The following is a 17179-nucleotide window of genomic DNA, read 5'->3' on the forward strand; positions in this document are numbered from 1 at the left end:
TTTCCACGCTCCAATGAGCATTTTTATATCTGCTTTGCAGGAACACACGTAACGTATCAAAGTGCAGACCAGCCATGAATCAGGTCTTTGGTGCAAATAAGAAGCAGCCACATGGCATGAGGCAGTCGGGAGCACTCCAGGCTAGAGAGGAAAGAAAAAAAAACACCCAGAAAAAGCAAAAATGCAGCCGTGAAAAATACAAATATTGGCTCCTCGAGGAACCCTCCATGTTGTATCCATTACTGCAATCTACTTGTTTGCTCAGGGCTAATGCTCTGCATTTGGAGATTGTCATGGATCTGGTTTTCCATCCTCAGAGGGAAGGTCTAAGCAGGAATATTCCACATGAGGTTGTGGCATAAGGAGCCTTTTGCCACTGTCTGACTGGCAGAGCAGATTTCTGTGAGAGAACCTGTGATTAAGATGATTGAGGACACTTCAGTGCAGGAGAAAGCAGAAAAAACCCCAAATTATTGGCCTCTTCCCACCTTCCCATTATGAAAAATAATCCTCACTTCCTTCCCCACTGCTGTGCCTTCCTGGAGCCTGATGGAATTGGGGAGTTTCCTTCAGCCCTTCACAGAATCCCAGGATATGCTGAGTTGGAAGGGACCCACCAGGATCATCAGTCCAACTCCTGGCCCTGCACAGACACCCCAGCAATCCCACCCTGTGCCCCAGAGGATCACCCAAATGCTCCTGGAGCTCTGGCAGCCTTGGGGCTGTGCCCACATCTCCCTGAGCATGGCCTGGAGCTGGGCAGGGCTTCTGGCCACACCACTGGTGGTCATCCTGAGCTGGTGGGGACTCAGAGTGAACATCCCAGCTGGAAAGGGTGCTGGAGAGTGACTTGGTGCCTCACTGCTTCATTGACACACTGGGAATGTCCCTCCCTCCTCAGCAGGGACGTCAGGAGCCCCAGTCCTACAGGAGTTGTTCTGCTCCTGCAGTAACAGGGTGAGGGAAACACGGCAGCAACGAGGACAGTTTTGTGTTAGAGCTGTGAGAGGGGCATGGTGAGCTTCTGTGTGCCAGGAATGGATTTGGGACTCCTGAGCCCAAAGTTCCTCTGCTCCTCCAAGGGTGACTCAGCTGAACCCCAACGTGGCCACCACGTGGCTGTGGAGGTCCCACCTCAGGAAAGAAATAGCTTGAACCACCCCATGCAATAAAAAGTTTGAAATTACCCTCTTTGCTCTTATTCATCCATCTGAACATTTCTACTGGAGGCAAGGGAAAGCCTCCAAAAACGAAATATTTGTAGCTGTGAATGGCCTACTGTGGCCAGTCACCCCAAGAGAGCCACCAAGTCCTTCCCCCACCAACACGTGTGTCTGTCCTGGCCGTTTCTCTGAAAACAAACACACATATCTGAGAGAACTGCGGGACTCTTGTTTCATCAAAAAGTGAAGCAATGTGCTTTTCACTTCCCCTCTTTGCTGTTACTTCAGCTTTTCCCCCCAGGCCCTGTCAGCCCCATGTCCTGCAGCAATGCAGGGCTGGCCTCTGTCAGGGTGTCACTCAGGGAGCTTTGGTAATCCTTGCTCTTATCAGAGGTTACGTGGCTTTAAAATCCTCCTTCTGGTGGATAAAACGCTCCTTAGGGGAGCCCTGACCCCTTCATCTTTGGAGCAGGGGATAGAAAATGCCTCACCAGCACCAGGGGCTGTTCCTCAGCCTTTTCACTGCTGCCCTTGGGTGAGCAGGTTTATATTTATAAAATTAAGCAAAACCAATCAATAGGAGTCTTTAAATACAGATCCCTCCATCCAAGAGGAGCCCAAACTGTTTGTGAGAGCTGGGATGGCAAAGGCAACGCTCTTCTGTGGTGTTGCTGCAGTGAACTGAAAGAAAAGCCTCTGAAGTTTAACATAAAATCAAAAGAAACAACTAACTACCCCAATTTACTATTTTTTCAAACAGCCCCAAATCTCCTCCCTTTCCCTCCAACCCCAGGAGAGCACAGCTTGTATTGACACAATCCTTGTAGTTTGGGTAAAGAGGTGGTAACTGGGAAAGATTTCTTGATTGATTCTCAACTTTAACTTGTCATTATTGCTGTCCTTGGTTTGTGGGAGAGGAATGTTTTTCTAGCTGTGTTGTTTTTTTAGCTTTGATGTCTAATTTCTCCTTTTCCCCCCTTTGCAACTACCAATTGACTCCAACAACTTCCTTCTAAGAGTCACTTTACCCATGAAATGTGACCTCCATGAGTGTGAGGTGTAAACGCTGTCTCTTCTCACAGCTCTCCTCGTTGGAGCACTGTTGTTTTAGAGGAACATCCAGTAGAAATAAACAGGGAAAAGTCAAAATATACAGCTCTGCTCTGGGGTCAGTGCTGGTGGAGGAGGCCACGAGCTCAGGCACCTTGCTGAAAGCTGTGGATGAGATCCATGTCTTCATAGTTACGTAAACTCGGTGTAATATTGGATGTTTGAGAGGAGCTGGGGTTATTTCATCACCAGAACTTCTCAGCATGGGAGAAAGTTGCCCTAATTGCACATTTAATTTGGGCTGAATCACTGGTGCCGCTTTCTATGGCTGTGGATTCTGCTGCCCAGCACCTCCAGTGGCCTCTGCCATGGAGGAGCCATCAATGCAGAGCCCCTGCAGATGCACCAGGGACATTTGCTGACCCTCAGAACAAGCCCAGATTATAATGACTAGTTGCAGTTTTAATTACAGTGAAAGCAAACTCCACCATCGGCTGGTATTAGCGGCACAATTCAGACCTGAACAGGCTCCTGGGACATCCCAAGGTACCCAGGACCTGAGGAGGTGCTGGACTGTCCCCCAGGACTTTGACATCCGTTTCTCAGCACCTCTGTTTTATTAGTTCACATCCTTGAGGTCTGTTTTTCCTACCACAGGATATGATTAACCCTGACCAGAGTCATTGTGCTGCACCCAAAAGAGGAAAATCCACCTGAGTTCAGCGCAAAACCTCTGCCCTCCTCGAGTCCTGCACAGCCTGGGACCACACTGACCTTGTGCCTGGCTTGTGGATCTTCTCTGGGACAGGTCCTGTGGGCACCTCATCACTGGGGCTGCTGGGGGGTCTCCAGCCTTGCTCCAGCCCCTCTGCTCATGTAGGGAGCTGCCCCAAACTGAGGACCACAAGCTCTCCCACACGGGTGAGGAGGCTGCTCCAGGTTTGCAGGGAAGCTGCTGCCATGCCCTTCCCACCTGAACACCAGGAAAACCTGAGGAGGAACCTACCCCAGCTCTCAAGTCCTGTGACCCTCTGGCATGGTGAGTTGGGATGACCAAGGACATGAGGCGTGTGGGAGGAGATGCTGCTGAGAGGAGGCAGCAGCTCAAGGCCAATTAGGGGGAACTTTTCATTCCATTTTCCTTGAAAAATCGTGGTGAAAGGGCACTGCAGCATTTCTGAGCCCTCACTCACGTAAGCAGCGTGTGCTCATCACTCCACTGAGCTTCCTGTGAGTAACACGGGCAGAGAAGGGCAGAGAAGGGGCTGTCCTGGCTGGGAGGTTACTCACAAAGGAAATAAAGCCTCGGCTGATCCTGGGGGAGATGCAATTCTAACAGTCAGGCCACACTCTGCCTTTTGCAATAACTGTTCCCAAACCCAGCAGCTCCCTCATGAGCCCTTTGCAGCATCCCAACATGGGCTGAGGGATAAAATTCCTGCAGGAGCCTCCTGCCCTGGCTGAGGGTGATTCCCACAGTGGGGACACAGGGCAGTGCTGTGCCTCTTGTCCTTGATCCCTCGAGGTATTCCTGGGGGCTGTGGGGTCATAAAATACCCTGAGCTGGAAGGGACCCACAAGGATCATCATTCCAACTCCCAGCCCTGCCTGGGACACCCCAACAATCCCACCCTGTCCCTCAGAGTGTTGTCCAAACCCTCCTGGAGCTCTGTCAGCCTTGGGGCTGTGCCCACTGCCCTGGGGAGCCTGTTAGTGCCCAACAACCCTCTGGGGGAAGAACTTTTCCTGAGACCCAACCTGACCCTGCCCTGACACAAGTTCAGGCCATTCCCTGGGTGCTGTCCCTGCTCCCACAGAGCAGAGATTGGAGCTGCCCCTCGGGAGGCAGCTGCAGACAGTGACAAGTCTCCCCTCAGTCTCCTCTTCTCCAGCTGAACAAGGCAAGTGACCTCAGCCTTGTTGAAGTTCAGCTCAAGCAGAGCATCACGGAGACATGCTCCTCACAAATAAAGGGATTTTAGCAGGCCAAAGCAAAAACAGCCTCTGTTTAGTCTTTGCCTTCCCCAGCAGAGACATACAGGAGTGTTTCTGGACATGGGGTTTTTATTAATGATCAAAATAGTGTGGTTTTGCTACCTCCTTCCCTTTATCCCCTCCCAACCTGCTGAAGACCCATCTGGAATGTATTTACTGACCTTGCAGAGGGTCCTTGCTCTGCTCCCAGCACAGCCTGGCTTCTCTGAGGCGTAAGGAACCACATTGACAGAATGAAATGGGCACATTTCCCCCTCAAGTGAAGTCTGCAAATACTCCAGACAGTTGTTTGTACGTGTGACCACTCGCAGGGCTGGAATTAAGAGTTTGGGAGAAGGAGGGTTGAGTTCCCAACATTGCCAATCCTTAGAGGGATTTGTAACCCCGAGTGTTACAAACCCTCAGGTTTGCTTTCAGGGATGTTTCTAAGACATCTTGTTGCTTACACTGATGGTATTTTAAAATCTGATGGACTTTCCTTCATTTCTGCTGCTTCATTTCCCTCCAGTAATCACATCATACCCTCTGCTGCCATAGGTGAAGGATAAAGAGCCCGGTGTTCTCCCTCCTGCCACGTGGAAAAAGTCCCTCTCCCAGTGTCAGAGCACAGTGGAAATGGAGAAAAAAAATGCTAAATTAGGATTCAACTGGAGAATTAGTTCCTTCAAAAGGACCTGGAGCTTCTGAGAGCACAGCCCCCTGTTGCAGCTGGTGGGGGGGATTCAGGCAGTGGGAATGCCCTGAGCCCCTCCAGCCCCAAAATACCTGCCCAGGAGCGGTGGGGGCAGAAGGCACCTGGCTCAGAGCAGGAAATCTCTCTTTATTGCCAGTGCTTGGAGTTTATTGCTCGTTAAACTGAAGAGCTGTTGGCTTCTGACATCCTGCAAGAGTTTTATGTGAGAACAGTTTACAGAGTGAGGGTGGGAACGTCCTCTGGGCAGTTTCTGAACTTCACAGCTGTGCCCGGGGGGCAGCAGCAGATGCTCCTTTTCTTTTGGTGGGAGACAGGCAGGACCATCCCATTGCTGTATGGTCAAACAGTTGGACTCCAGTTTGTTCCAGAGCTTTTCTCCCAGACCTATCCTGCTTTTATCAGAAATAACCTTTCCAGACACACCAAGGCCAAACTGGTGGGGTTTTTGTCACAACGAGGTGGTGCCCAAGGGCTGGACTCACCACCAGCTTCCATGAAAGGTCTGTGCTGGGACAGTCATTCAATGGAGAAACAGCATTTTTTAGGGTAAGTCGAGGGTACAGCTGGAGCCCAGGGCAGGAGGGGGGACATTGTTCACTGCTGGGGTCCCTGTGGCTATAGGGGGTCCTTTGCTGGGTCCTTCCCAGCTGGAGCATCCCTCCTGGAAGACCAAAAAACAAGAGGAAGGCAGAGAGGGAAATGCAAAGATTGTGAAATAAAATGTGGGCAGGAGTGGGAGAAGAGGACCGAGCGTGACCAACAGCAGAGGAAACAGGACAACGTGACAGGGGAGGAGCTGGAGCTGGACCAAAAAACAAAGAAAGAGGAAACCTCCTCAGGAGCAGCGAGCGGCTCGAGGAAGAGCTCGGCACTAGGGGACACTATCGGACCATGAACTGCAGCACATGCAGCTGAAAAAAGTCCAGTTTCCAGCAAAAAACCGCCCCTCTCCTTTTCCTTTTCCAGGCATTCCTGTCACCGCACTAGGGTGACACTTGGTCCCCTCTGCCCGGCTCCTGTCATGTTTTACAGCCCTTACAAATGCCACAGTTCCTAACTCTGTTCTATCAGGAACAATTCCTGTTTCTCCTTGTGAATTTCTCTCCAGGTCCCTATTCCTGAGCAAACTCTGCTTGGGATTTGCTGCCAGGGTGGCAGCTTTTGTATCCCAAGCAGGGACAAGTGCCCGGCTCTCACCTGGAGCTGAGTTCTGGGAACCCAGGGCAAAGTTCCCTCCTCACCTCTGTGGGCTGGAGCTTTATAGCAAACATCCCACTGCACATCCAGCACCTGTTTGGGGGAAAGCCAAGTAGAAAACCTCATTCTCAGCAGATTTCTCAATGCAGGAACACAAATAAATAATCCTCACCAAGAGCATCACTTCCCTCCAAGCATCTTCCAGGCATTTTTTATCTACAAAATACAAATTTATTGAGGTCCCAGCTGCTCTTTGTTGGGCTGCTCCACCACCTCTGCAAGAGCCAAGAGCCACCAGAAGTGGTTTGGCTCCAGCAGGTCCCCAACCAGCAGCTCCAGGTGGTGGCCTGAGCCCAGGGAAGTTGGGCTACAGCAAAAGCCAGTTTGGCTGAACCAAATTAGCTCCAAGATGCTGGGCCAGGGAGTCCCCTCAACATCTCAGCAACTTCTGTGCTGCTCTAAGTGTTTTTATTACACCACTATAAATTATTATTAAGCAAATATTACACTTTAGTGCTGTGTGCAGACAAAAATTTATTGTAGGGAAGAAGAATCTGCAACAGAGACTTTAAAACACAGCAAACAGTAATTGTTAAAATTAACTTGCAACATTTTCATTTCAGTAATGTCTTTTTTTAAATCTTTCCTCTTGCACACAAAAAGCTGCCATTTCTCTTGCCATAACCATAAAATAAAAAATAAAATAAAAAAGGCAAAAAGTTAAAAAAACCTCTGGTACAATGCTTTGCAACATACATATATACACACATGTTTAGCTTTACTGTACAGTAATTTAAAATTTGGGAATGGGCATATTATTTCTACATATTCCAAAACAGTTTCCCAGGAGGATTTTTATTTACAGTTGCACGACGCCTTTAAAGGCTGGAGACACAACTTTAATACTCAATGCTGACCCTTGAAAACAATTTTTAGCCAAATCTTGCACATTTTTCCTCAAACAATCAGCAGTTCTGGCTTTGAATGAAGGGCTCTGTCCTCCCACAGGTTTAGGGGGGATTCTAATCCTCCTCCACAGGAGCAGCTTTCAACCCTCTGCCCCCAAACAGATCCTTGAAATTGCATGAGAGGTTTCAGATTTTGAAAATTCCCATCCATCATTTGTTCTGCAGGTGAATTTGCTTTTTTAGGTGCCTTTGGCTGACCCAGGGCTATGCAGACCGTGGTGTACAGACTGAATTTTCACTCTAATTATCTGTACAGACAATTTCTCCAGCAGATCCCTGTCCCCAAGCCAAACTCCTTTCGCTCACTGTTATTCTTCACTACTGAAACTGTTTTCTTTATTCAAGATAACATCGAGTAACTTCAGAAATACCAAATCCAAACACTCGCTGGTTATTTATCAACCACTTTTCCAACTAAGAGCCTTAATCCTACAAGAATTTCTATTTCTGTCTTAATGGGTTGCACATCCCCAGCCAGGCTCTGGAGTGTTACCTTCCTGCGGGATCCACTGGAAAAGTACAGGAATGTTTCCTTGTGGCCAAGGGTTTGAAGTTTTCCTTTACAGAAGGAACACAGCCCAGTGTTTTTTCAGCATCAAGTCTCATCCAGACTCAGATTCTGGATCTCCAGCTTTTCCTAGAGCTCTTCCCAAGAGCCTTGGGTTGCCTTTTCCGCAAGGTGTGGGCAAGGTGAACACTCTGGAACAGGATCAAATATTATATAGAGCTTTTAAAAAAAGATATTTTTTTTTTAAAACCTTGGTTAATGTTGAGAAAGGTGAACCTGATCCTGCACTGGACTCTGACCAGCCAGAGCTCCACTTTTACCTAAAACCTCCTGAGGAACTGGGGTGATAACCCAGACCCTGCAGTCCGACAGGACCAGTCACACTGAAATAAGTTTCCTTGTTATCCTTATTCCAAGTTTATCCCCAACAGTAAGATATTGCAATTTAAAAACAAGATTTTTCTAGGAATTCAGAAAATCCTGGCAAATCTGCTGCCCACCAAAGCTGCTGTTGGGGGTGGGAGAGGGGCCCATCCTGATCTGCAGACCCAGGTACCAACCCTGTGAGTCTCACACCATGATCATGAGAACTGAGATCCCAGGCAGAGGCAGCTGGAGCAGGGCTGGAATTATCCTGGGCTCTGCTGTATAAATAATTTAGCGGCTGTTTGAAGATTCAGTGAAAACTCTGCCCTGGTTGTTTGTCAGGAGTTCCCCGAGTGCCATGAACAGCAAACTGTGTTTACATTTCCCACTGGCTCAGAGAATTAACGCTCTGGGGAGAGCTGTGAAACGAAGCAAGTGCCCAAACACAGGCTTTGAAGAGTTTGTCAGCAGATCAACACTGTTTTGGTGGTGGTTTCTCTGTCCTACATGGCTGTGGATGTCCCAGCAGTGCTCCTGGGGAAGGGGCTCTACCACCAAGCCATGAACTGTCCACAGTCATTATGACATATTTAATTACACCAAAGGCTTGCAAGCCCCCATCAGGTCTCCTGGAAGCGTTCTGAGATCTCCAGTGCCCTGAGATCTCTCAGGAGAAGGTCTAACCTCCTTATGAAGAGGTCACAGCTTCCCTTCCATTCTCCCTTTGGCTTTCTCCAAAGGGTTCCTCATCCTTCTCTTTCACAGAGAACTTTTTCTTGAAGGCCTGTGACAAGCTGGAGGAGGAGCCCTTCCTCAGCGTGGTCAGCCTCTTCCTGAAGTTGCCCCCCGAGAAGAAGTAGAGCAGCGGGTCGAAGCAGCAGTTGGCAGCGGCCAGGGGGAGCGTCACCACCACGGCTTTCTGCAGGTAGATGGCATCCTCACAGCTGGCCCTCCTGAGGCGCAGCACGTGCAGGTGCACCGTGCGCAGCACGTGGTACGGGGTGAAGCTCACCAGGAACGTGGCCGTCACGATGACGATCATCCAAACCGCCCTCCTGCGGTTCGCCTGGTTCTTCCTCATGGAGTTCCTCAGCAGGGTCCTGATGATCATGGCGTAGCAGATGGTGATGACGACGAAAGGCAGAATGAAACCCACGAACAGGGCGATGAAATCCAGGATCACCACCAGGTTCGTCTTGTGGGAGTTCTCCGGGGGCTCGAAGCACTTGGTCTTGTTGCCGTGCTGGTACGTCCCGTTGCGCAGGAAGGGCGCGCTCGTCAGCGTGACGAAGATCCAGATGCCGACGCAGACAAACTTCGCCTTCCTCTCCGTCACCAGGTTGATGTTGCGGACGGGGAAGACGATGGCGATGCAGCGGAAGAAGCTCATGGCGGTCATGAAGAAGATGCTGCAGTAGAGGTTGACGTAGAGCGCGTAGGACGCGACTCTGCACAGGAGGTCCCCGAAGAACCAGTTCCCCCGGTGCACGTAGTAGACGACGCGCAGGGGCAGCGTGGACACGCACAGGAAGTCGGACAGGGCGAGGTTCAGCAGGTACACCTGGAAGGCCGTTTTCTGCCGGTAGGTCCGGATCAGCACGTACAGCACGATGCCGTTGCCCACGAAGCCCATGATGCTGATCATGGAGTAGAGCGAGGAGTAGACGCGGTTCCGGAAGTCGTCGATGGAGTGGTGGCACGACAGGTTATCGAACAGCGCCATGGTGGTGCCAGGCTGGGGCACCGATGGCACCTGGTGATCAGTGCCAGGCCTAAGGATGGAAGCTCAAGTGAGATCACAGAATCCCAGAAATGCTGAGTTGGAAGGGACCCACAAAGACTACCAAGTCCAACCCTCAGCCCTGCGCTGGCCCATCCCCAAGAGTCACACCCTGTGCCCCAGAGGATCATCCAAACCCTCCCTGAGCTCTGGCAGCCTTGGTGCTGTGCCCACTGCCCTGGGGAGCCTGGGCAGTGCCCAACCTCCCTCTGGGGGAAGAACCTTTCCCTGAGATCCAACCTGACCCTGCCCTGACACAGCTCCAACCATTCCCTGGGTGCTGTCCCTGGTCCCCCCAGAGCAGAGCTCAGTCCCTGCCCCTCCTCTGCCCCTGCCCAGGCAGTTGGAACTGCAGGGAGGTCTCCCCTCAGTCTCCTCTTCTCCAGCTGAACACACCAAGTGCCCTCAGTGTCCTCACACGGATTCCCCTCAGGGCCCTTCACCATCTTCATGTCCTCCTTTGGACGGTCTCTAATGGCTTAATGTCTTTCTTATACATAAAGCAGCAAAGGAAAATAAAATTCCATTGCTAAATAGCAAGAAAACCCTGTCATCTCTCTCATACAGCTGGGAAGGGATGTGGATCTTATCTGCTTTATTACAATAATGGTCCACTACAGCCACCCTTCTTCAAGTGGTACCAACAACTGGGGATGTGAAGATGAGTCACATTTTCACACATCATAGAATCGTGGCATTGTTAAGGTTGGAAAAGACCTCCAAGATCATAAATACAACTGTCAACCCAGCACCACCACCACGTTCACCACTAACCTCAGGTGGCACATCCATATGTTTTTTGAACACTCCCAAGGATGGTGACTCCACCACTTCCCTGGACAGCCTGTTCCAGTGCTCCTTCTCTTTGAGGACCAGCCACGGAGCTGCTGCCCCAGCAGAGCAGAGGAGACCAAGCCCTGGCAGATGCTGAGAGCTCCAGCCTTCATCCCACACCAGTGCCATCCTCACTTGCCTGAGGTCTTCCTTTCAAACTTGAGGTTCAAGTTATGACCAGAGCAACACTCAATAATGTTTAGAAATTTCCAAGACAGGGCTAAAATTAAATTTGTGCTGAAACAGGTCTGATTTTAACCAACTGTTCGGGAATTGTAGCTAGTACCACTGGAATTCATAGTCTCTGGAAACAGCTGCATGATCCCAATTCCTTGATTTATCTGTGAAGATATTCTGACACAGGGGATGAAGCTCCTACTGCCATTACTCCTATTGTTGGGTTAACACCAAGCAAAACCCAGTTCTGCCACACACTGCAGGAACACAGTGAGATTAGTGGCTCAATTACCTCATGAAAACTGATGTAGATAAGATCTCTGAATTTACCAAGACATTGTTTATCAGTTATTTCTCAGACACTAAAAATAAACCCAAAACACAACCAAGATATCAGAGATTTCAAGGCTGGAACAATCCCTTGGGCACACTGAGGCTGCACCTCCAGGCAGTGACGCTCAGGATGAAGGAGAAGCAGAAGTTGGGACGAACTGAGCTGAGTGGTTTTAAGGTTCCTCCAACCCAAACCATTCTGTGATCCTATAATCCTGTTTTGCCGAAAAGCAGCAATGGGATTTCACATTCCTGCTGATGAGCATTTCCCTCCCTTTCTGCCAGTTTCTCTACCGTCCCTAAGCCGTAACAAAGAGCTATTAGCAAACATCATTTTACTGATCAGATAAATTTCCTGATTTAATCTCTGTGCTCATTTCCTAAGTGCTACTGAGCTGGATTATAAACTTTTTACCTCCTTTTGGGACTAAATGTCAGGCTTTCATCTGCTAATCTTAAAGACATTAACAGATGGTAAATTACCACTCCAGGTATTTGTCCAAAAGATAAGTAAGACCTGCTTTCTATTGTATTCCTAAACATGATTTAAGATGTCCTCTGTAACCAAAAGGAAACCTGATGATTACAATGCTGACGGGAAGTGTGAGGGAGCTTCACACCTAGAAATGTACCTGTAAAAACCAAAAAGAATCCCACGAAACAGGGTTTCCTATGTGAGGCTTTACGTTTGCATCGTGAATTGAAGCCAAATATCACTTCTACCACTTTTTCTTTGTATAGTTGTGGTTCACAGCACCATTTATTTCTGTGCTGGTGAATTCAGCTCATTGGAAATGTGCAAAAGTGAGAGGGAGCTGTGATGGCTGAGAAAAGTAACCCAAATGAAGCCAAACCCTAAACAACCATCATTCTCCAAGTCTGATGCAGCACAGATGGATTTATAGTTTGTCACAGAATCACAGAATGGTTTGGTTTGGGTGGGAAGGGACCTTCAAGCCCAGCCAGTCCCACCCCCTGCCATGGGCAGGGACACCTTCCACTAGCCCAGGTTGCTCCAAGCCCCATCCAACCTGGCCTTGGACACTTCCAGGGATGGGGCAGCCACAGCTTCTCTGAGCAACCTGTGCCAGGAGCTCCCCACCCTCACAGGGAAGAATTCCTCCCCAGTATCCCATCTAACCCTGCCCTCTGGCTGTGGGAAGCCATTCCCCCTTATCCTGTCAGTCCAAACCCTTGTCCCAAGTCCCTCTCCAGCTCTCCTGGAGCCCCTTTAGGCACTGGAAGGGGTTCTCAGGTCTCCCTGGAGCTTTCTCAGGAGTTCTCCCAACCTGTCTCCGGAGCTGAGGTGCTCCAGCCCTCGGAACATCTCCGTGGCCACCAGTAAATTATCCTAAATTTAGTAACTCCATCACAAAGCACAACCCCAAAGCAGCTGCTGCCGTTTGTTCCAAGCGCAGCCGTGAAGTATCGCCATCCCAAGGAACTGAATTCCCGTTTGGGAAGGGGGGGACAGGAGTGCCCCAAAAACGCCAAACGCCCCTCGCAACCACCAACTCCCCCCTGCGAGGGGCCGGAGGGAAGACCGGAAAGATAGTTGCAGCCAGCGAACGCTAATTAACGCCGCAGCTCATTAACAGAGTACTCGCGGTGTAACCGCGCTCCGGGGGAATTTACGGGCTCACCCCGCTCCCTGCAGCCGGGACACCGCAGAACTGGGGGCACCAGGGGCAAAGCATCTCCCCCCACCCCCGGGTACCCCCAGCCCCCGCACGGCTCCTACCTGGGCACAGCGGGCGCGGATCTGCCCGCGCCGCATCCCCGCCGCCCTTAAACCGGGCGCGACCGCCCGTCCCGCCCCGAAACCCGCCCCAAAACCGCCCCGCGGTCCCACCCGGACCCCGAGAACTTCAGCTTTTCCATGGCGCTTCCACCTTCCTAGAAATAACCTTTTAAAGCATCCCTGGGGGGCTCACGCACCCGACTCTGGTGTGAATTAACGGGGTCTCCTCACCCTTTATGTTCTGTTAGTAGTTTACTACTGCTCGTAAATGGCAGTGAGTTCACCTCTGTATCTGGGCTAACAAGGTTGTTTTCAAATATGTTTTTACAAGCATTTTTTATGGTATTCTCATGAGAGGAAAAATACTGAATTCCCACTAATTCAGTGCTCCATCCTTCCAGCATCCCAAAATACACTATATTTTTCTTTCTTTCTTTTTTTTTTCTTTTTTCTTAAGAACTGTGGCTTTGTAAAAAAACCTGCCCTAGAGGAAGTGTCAATTTTCTCAGTATTGAATATTTTAGGTGTGGGCTGTCCTACTCCGAATTTTCAATGAACTATATTGGATTTCTTTTGAGGATGTATAATATGCTGTTTCCACCTTATGCTAAAAAGGAATTAAAGTTTTGAAGACATTCAAGGATGGAGATTCAAGAGCCTCCAAGACTGGGCAACTCATCCCACCTCCTGCAATCTCCTACCCTGGGAGCTGGTTCTGTAGCTTGTTCTACTTGTGGTGCACATTCTGCTGTTGCCCCACTCTGCCATTCCTTCTGCTTTTTCTGGTACCTTCTTTTGACCATTCCTTCTGCTTTTTGCTGAGCTTTTGTTATTCCTTCTCCTTTTCTTTTTTTTGCTGTTCCTTTTTCTTTTCCGCCCTGGATCTCTAGAACAGGAAGATTTCTTGTTTCAAAGTCAGATTGAGGTTAATGTGGGATTAAGGAGGCTGCTGCTACTCCAGATGTGCTGGAAGAGCAGGCAGAGTTTTGGTGTGGGAAGGGTTTCCACACTGGACTCCAAAGAGGAGCTCGAACTGCAGCTCCGGGGTGGCCAAGGGGACATGTGGTGTTTGGTGGGGGCCAGGTAGGATATTTAGGGGCAAGACTGGGGTCCTCACTGAACATACCAACACTTGAGGAGCTGGATGAAGCCTTCTGTCCTCTGGGATGGGTGGCTGGATCCTGACACCTCCACATACCACAGGGACCTCTGCACTCCAGGGAAGGGCTGGATCCACAGCCCCAAGGAGAGGACAGAACAGCCCTTGGCTGTGTGGTGACCGTCCCCAGGGACTCTGCTCCCCCAGTTTGGGCACAGGAAGATCTTCAGGCCGCTCAGTGCTGAGGCTCCAGGGAAGGGCCATCGGTGTGTGTCCCTCACACACCACACCAGGTCACCTCCTCCCTGTCCTTTCCCTGCCTGCTTTGTTAAAGCCTCCCTGCAAGGCAGAGCCAAACTGAGCTGACCTGTCACAGGGGCTGAGCACTCAAAGGCTCTGGAAGACGTGGATTAGACAAGGAATGGCAGGTTAGACAAGGATGGGTTACATAAGGAATGGGCAGAGGGTAGTGGGAGGGATGAAGGAGGTGGCTACAAGAACATGCCAGGTGTGGATAAGGGAGATACCTAGAGGAGGGCAAGGGCCGTGGAGGACTTCCAAAATGATCCATTCCCAGAGAAGTGAGGGTGAAGAAGAACCCCATAAAGTGGTTCCCATAAGATCTGATAAAAGCACTTTGATGCTCAGGTTGGAACTCAGTCTGACTCCCTTTCCAGGGAGTGAGGCGCAAATGAGGGATACAGGCTTTGGAAATCTGTCTGGGACCATCCAAACCTGGAAGAAGTCTGCCCATGGCTTAGGGTTAAGGGTTACATTGCCACTTAGCACTGACTGACCCTCCATTGCCTTCTCCTGGATCCCAAATTCCTGCATCTTCATCAGACTCCAAGATGCTGAGCCCTTCATCAAATATCACAAATGTCATCGATTCAGCTCTCTGGGCTGGTCATTTCTTTCCTGCAGGGCTTCCAGAGAACTTCCTAAAAGCCTAAACAATTTGCAGGCTGGGTGGAAAAGCTCTTCGGCCTTGGCAACTCCTTTCACACGGGCTACTGAAGAAGGTGAAAGCAGAAAGATGATGTTTCATAATGAAACAAATATTATCATGTTGCATTTTCCTTCCTCTCCTGGGACTTCCTAAAATAGGTTGTTTCTCTTTGAATCTCACATGAAGAGGATGGGATCTCAACGTCAGACTGGCTCCCAGTTAGTTACAGTAGGGTAGAGAGTGACACTGAGGGGAGAACCACTCATGGCAATGTCATCCAGTGGATTTCCATGGAAAAGCAGGACCATGGTGATGCCTGAAGTCAGTCACGGAGACCTGGCATGGCTCTGCTCGCCCTGATCCAGCTGGACTTCATCCAGATCCATGTGAAGAGCATGTAGCTGCAGTCCCAGTGCTCTGCTGAGGGAGAGCTCATCAACCCAGGCACATCCTTCCCTGGATGTGGATGGAACAAAGCACAGGAGGAAAGCAGGAGGGGGAAAAAATAAAGGACAAAAGGGGCAGGGAGAGCTTTGGGTGGGCGATAATGAAGGGATGGTGGGCACTTCCACTGCAAGGGGTTGGGAGATTTGGAGGGAAAGGGGAGGTTTGGAGATGGCACCCCAGTGTGAGTGGAGATGAAGTGTTTTTACACAAGGATTTCCATGCCCCAGTGCCTGACAGCCACAGTCATTCTGAAACAGGTGGGTTTTGCTCTGTGTCTGTGAGGGAAGTGTTGTGTCAAAGCCATCCCTTCCTGGGCAGGTGTGAGCCCACAGCCACCCTGAGGAGCTGAGTCAGCACTGGGTGACAAAAACCACACTGACAGTGGTGCTGTTGGCAGCTGCTGTCATATGTCTCCCTCTTCCTTTGCTTCCCCTTATTTGGAGAAGTAATTTCTGCTTCTTGCCAAGGCTGTGGAATCCCTTTTCTGCTCTGATCTCTCCCTACATCAGTGTCTGCAAGGGCCCCTTCCCCCAGTGGAACCTGTTTCTCCAGGGACCTCCCCTTGTTGTCACCCAGACCTTGTCTCTGGTTGCTCCCTGGACCCAGCACAGACTCAATGTCACACTTCCAGCCTGGCCCCATCTCCCACTTGGTTTTGGGGGGTTGATATTAATGAGTGACCCAGACTGGCAGTTGTGAGAACCTGCTCCACCCCAAGCCATGAGGCCAAAGCTCCACATTCCCCTGATTTCCGTGGGAGAAGAGCAGAGCTGGGGAGCTTCCTGGGAAGGAAACCTCAGCCCTGGTCCCTCAGACCATGGAGCTGTTGATTGTATCCTACTGCAAATCCAACCTTTTTAACCAGCTGCTGTGGAAAGAGGACCCAGAGAAGACGGATGAGATGATTGGACACCTTCAGTGCTGTCTCTAGTCAGCATATTTTAGAATAAACACTTGCTTTTCTAAGATGAATAAGTTATTACCAGGAAAGACTGCAAGGACAGAGCTCAGCAATCCCAAATATTTGGAGAATTTGGTTGTTGTAAGCACTGATCTCTCTCCACAAAAGGAGGTGGAGGTGGCTGATTATTGTAGGGAAGGACAGAAGGTATCAGCCAGGGACAAGGTTGTTTCTGTTTCTCTGACAGTGTTCACATGATTTCCACTCAAAATGGAGACCCAGAAGTGAGAGTCTGTGCTGCCTTTTCTGAGAAGTGGAGCTGGGCCTGTGCCCAGTGACAGAGGGACCAGCACAGGTACAGAGCTGCCCACGGTGCCAAAGGGCTTTGTGGTGTTCCCACAGTTCCCTCTCCCCAGGACTGATCCCCACCTGGGTTTGGAGGGGTCTTTGGCACAGGGGGTAGGCATTTCATGCTCTTCTGCCAGAGAAAACTTCTGGAAATAGGGCTTTTAGGGACCCTCAACCCTTCCCCAATCCTTTCCCCTCGTGCAAACCGAAAGGACGTTTCGCTCAAAGGATGATTCGTGAGGCCAAAACTGCAGGCAAGAACCCCAAGACACCTCCTGCTGTGGTTTGGGTGGTGAAGGACCTTGGCAGGCCACGAGAACCAGCCCGTGTGCACTCAGCTCATCACACTGCACATGCTGAACACGGGGTTTTAAAAGAGAAGGTCTGAGGTTTTACCTTTCTGGAGGCTTTATGGGATTGGCTTCCCCCGATCCTGAACCCCTTCAGTCTCACAGGGTTGGCTCAGCATCCCAAGGCCATGACGTGCTTGACCCCCTCAGAGAGGGGAAAAGTCAAAGTCCTCAGAACTGCTGACTTGAGAAGCTGCATTTCCTCGGGTCCTTTTATGGTTCCAGTGTGACAACCAGTAAGAAAGAGAAGGGCCAGGCTGTGAGGAGATGCTGCCCTGA

The 17179-nt window shown here is 50.2% G+C and overlaps 1 protein-coding gene across 1 annotated transcript; it reads right to left on the reverse strand.

Moving 5' to 3' along the window:
* Window positions 1-6625: 6625 nt before the first annotated feature.
* On the reverse strand, window positions 6626-9702 carry CYSLTR1 (cysteinyl leukotriene receptor 1). Its single transcript, XM_027690517.1, has one exon. It carries the CDS (start codon window positions 9662-9664, stop codon window positions 8630-8632), a length of 1035 nt encoding a protein of 344 aa, XP_027546318.1. The 5' UTR covers window positions 9665-9702; the 3' UTR covers window positions 6626-8629.
* Between the last annotated feature and the right edge of the window lie 7477 nt (window positions 9703-17179).

The sequence above is a fragment of the Neopelma chrysocephalum genome, unplaced genomic scaffold, assembly GCF_003984885.1.
Source record: "Neopelma chrysocephalum unplaced genomic scaffold, ASM398488v2 Primary Assembly neopelma1_81, whole genome shotgun sequence".
NCBI lineage: Eukaryota > Metazoa > Chordata > Aves > Passeriformes > Pipridae > Neopelma > Neopelma chrysocephalum.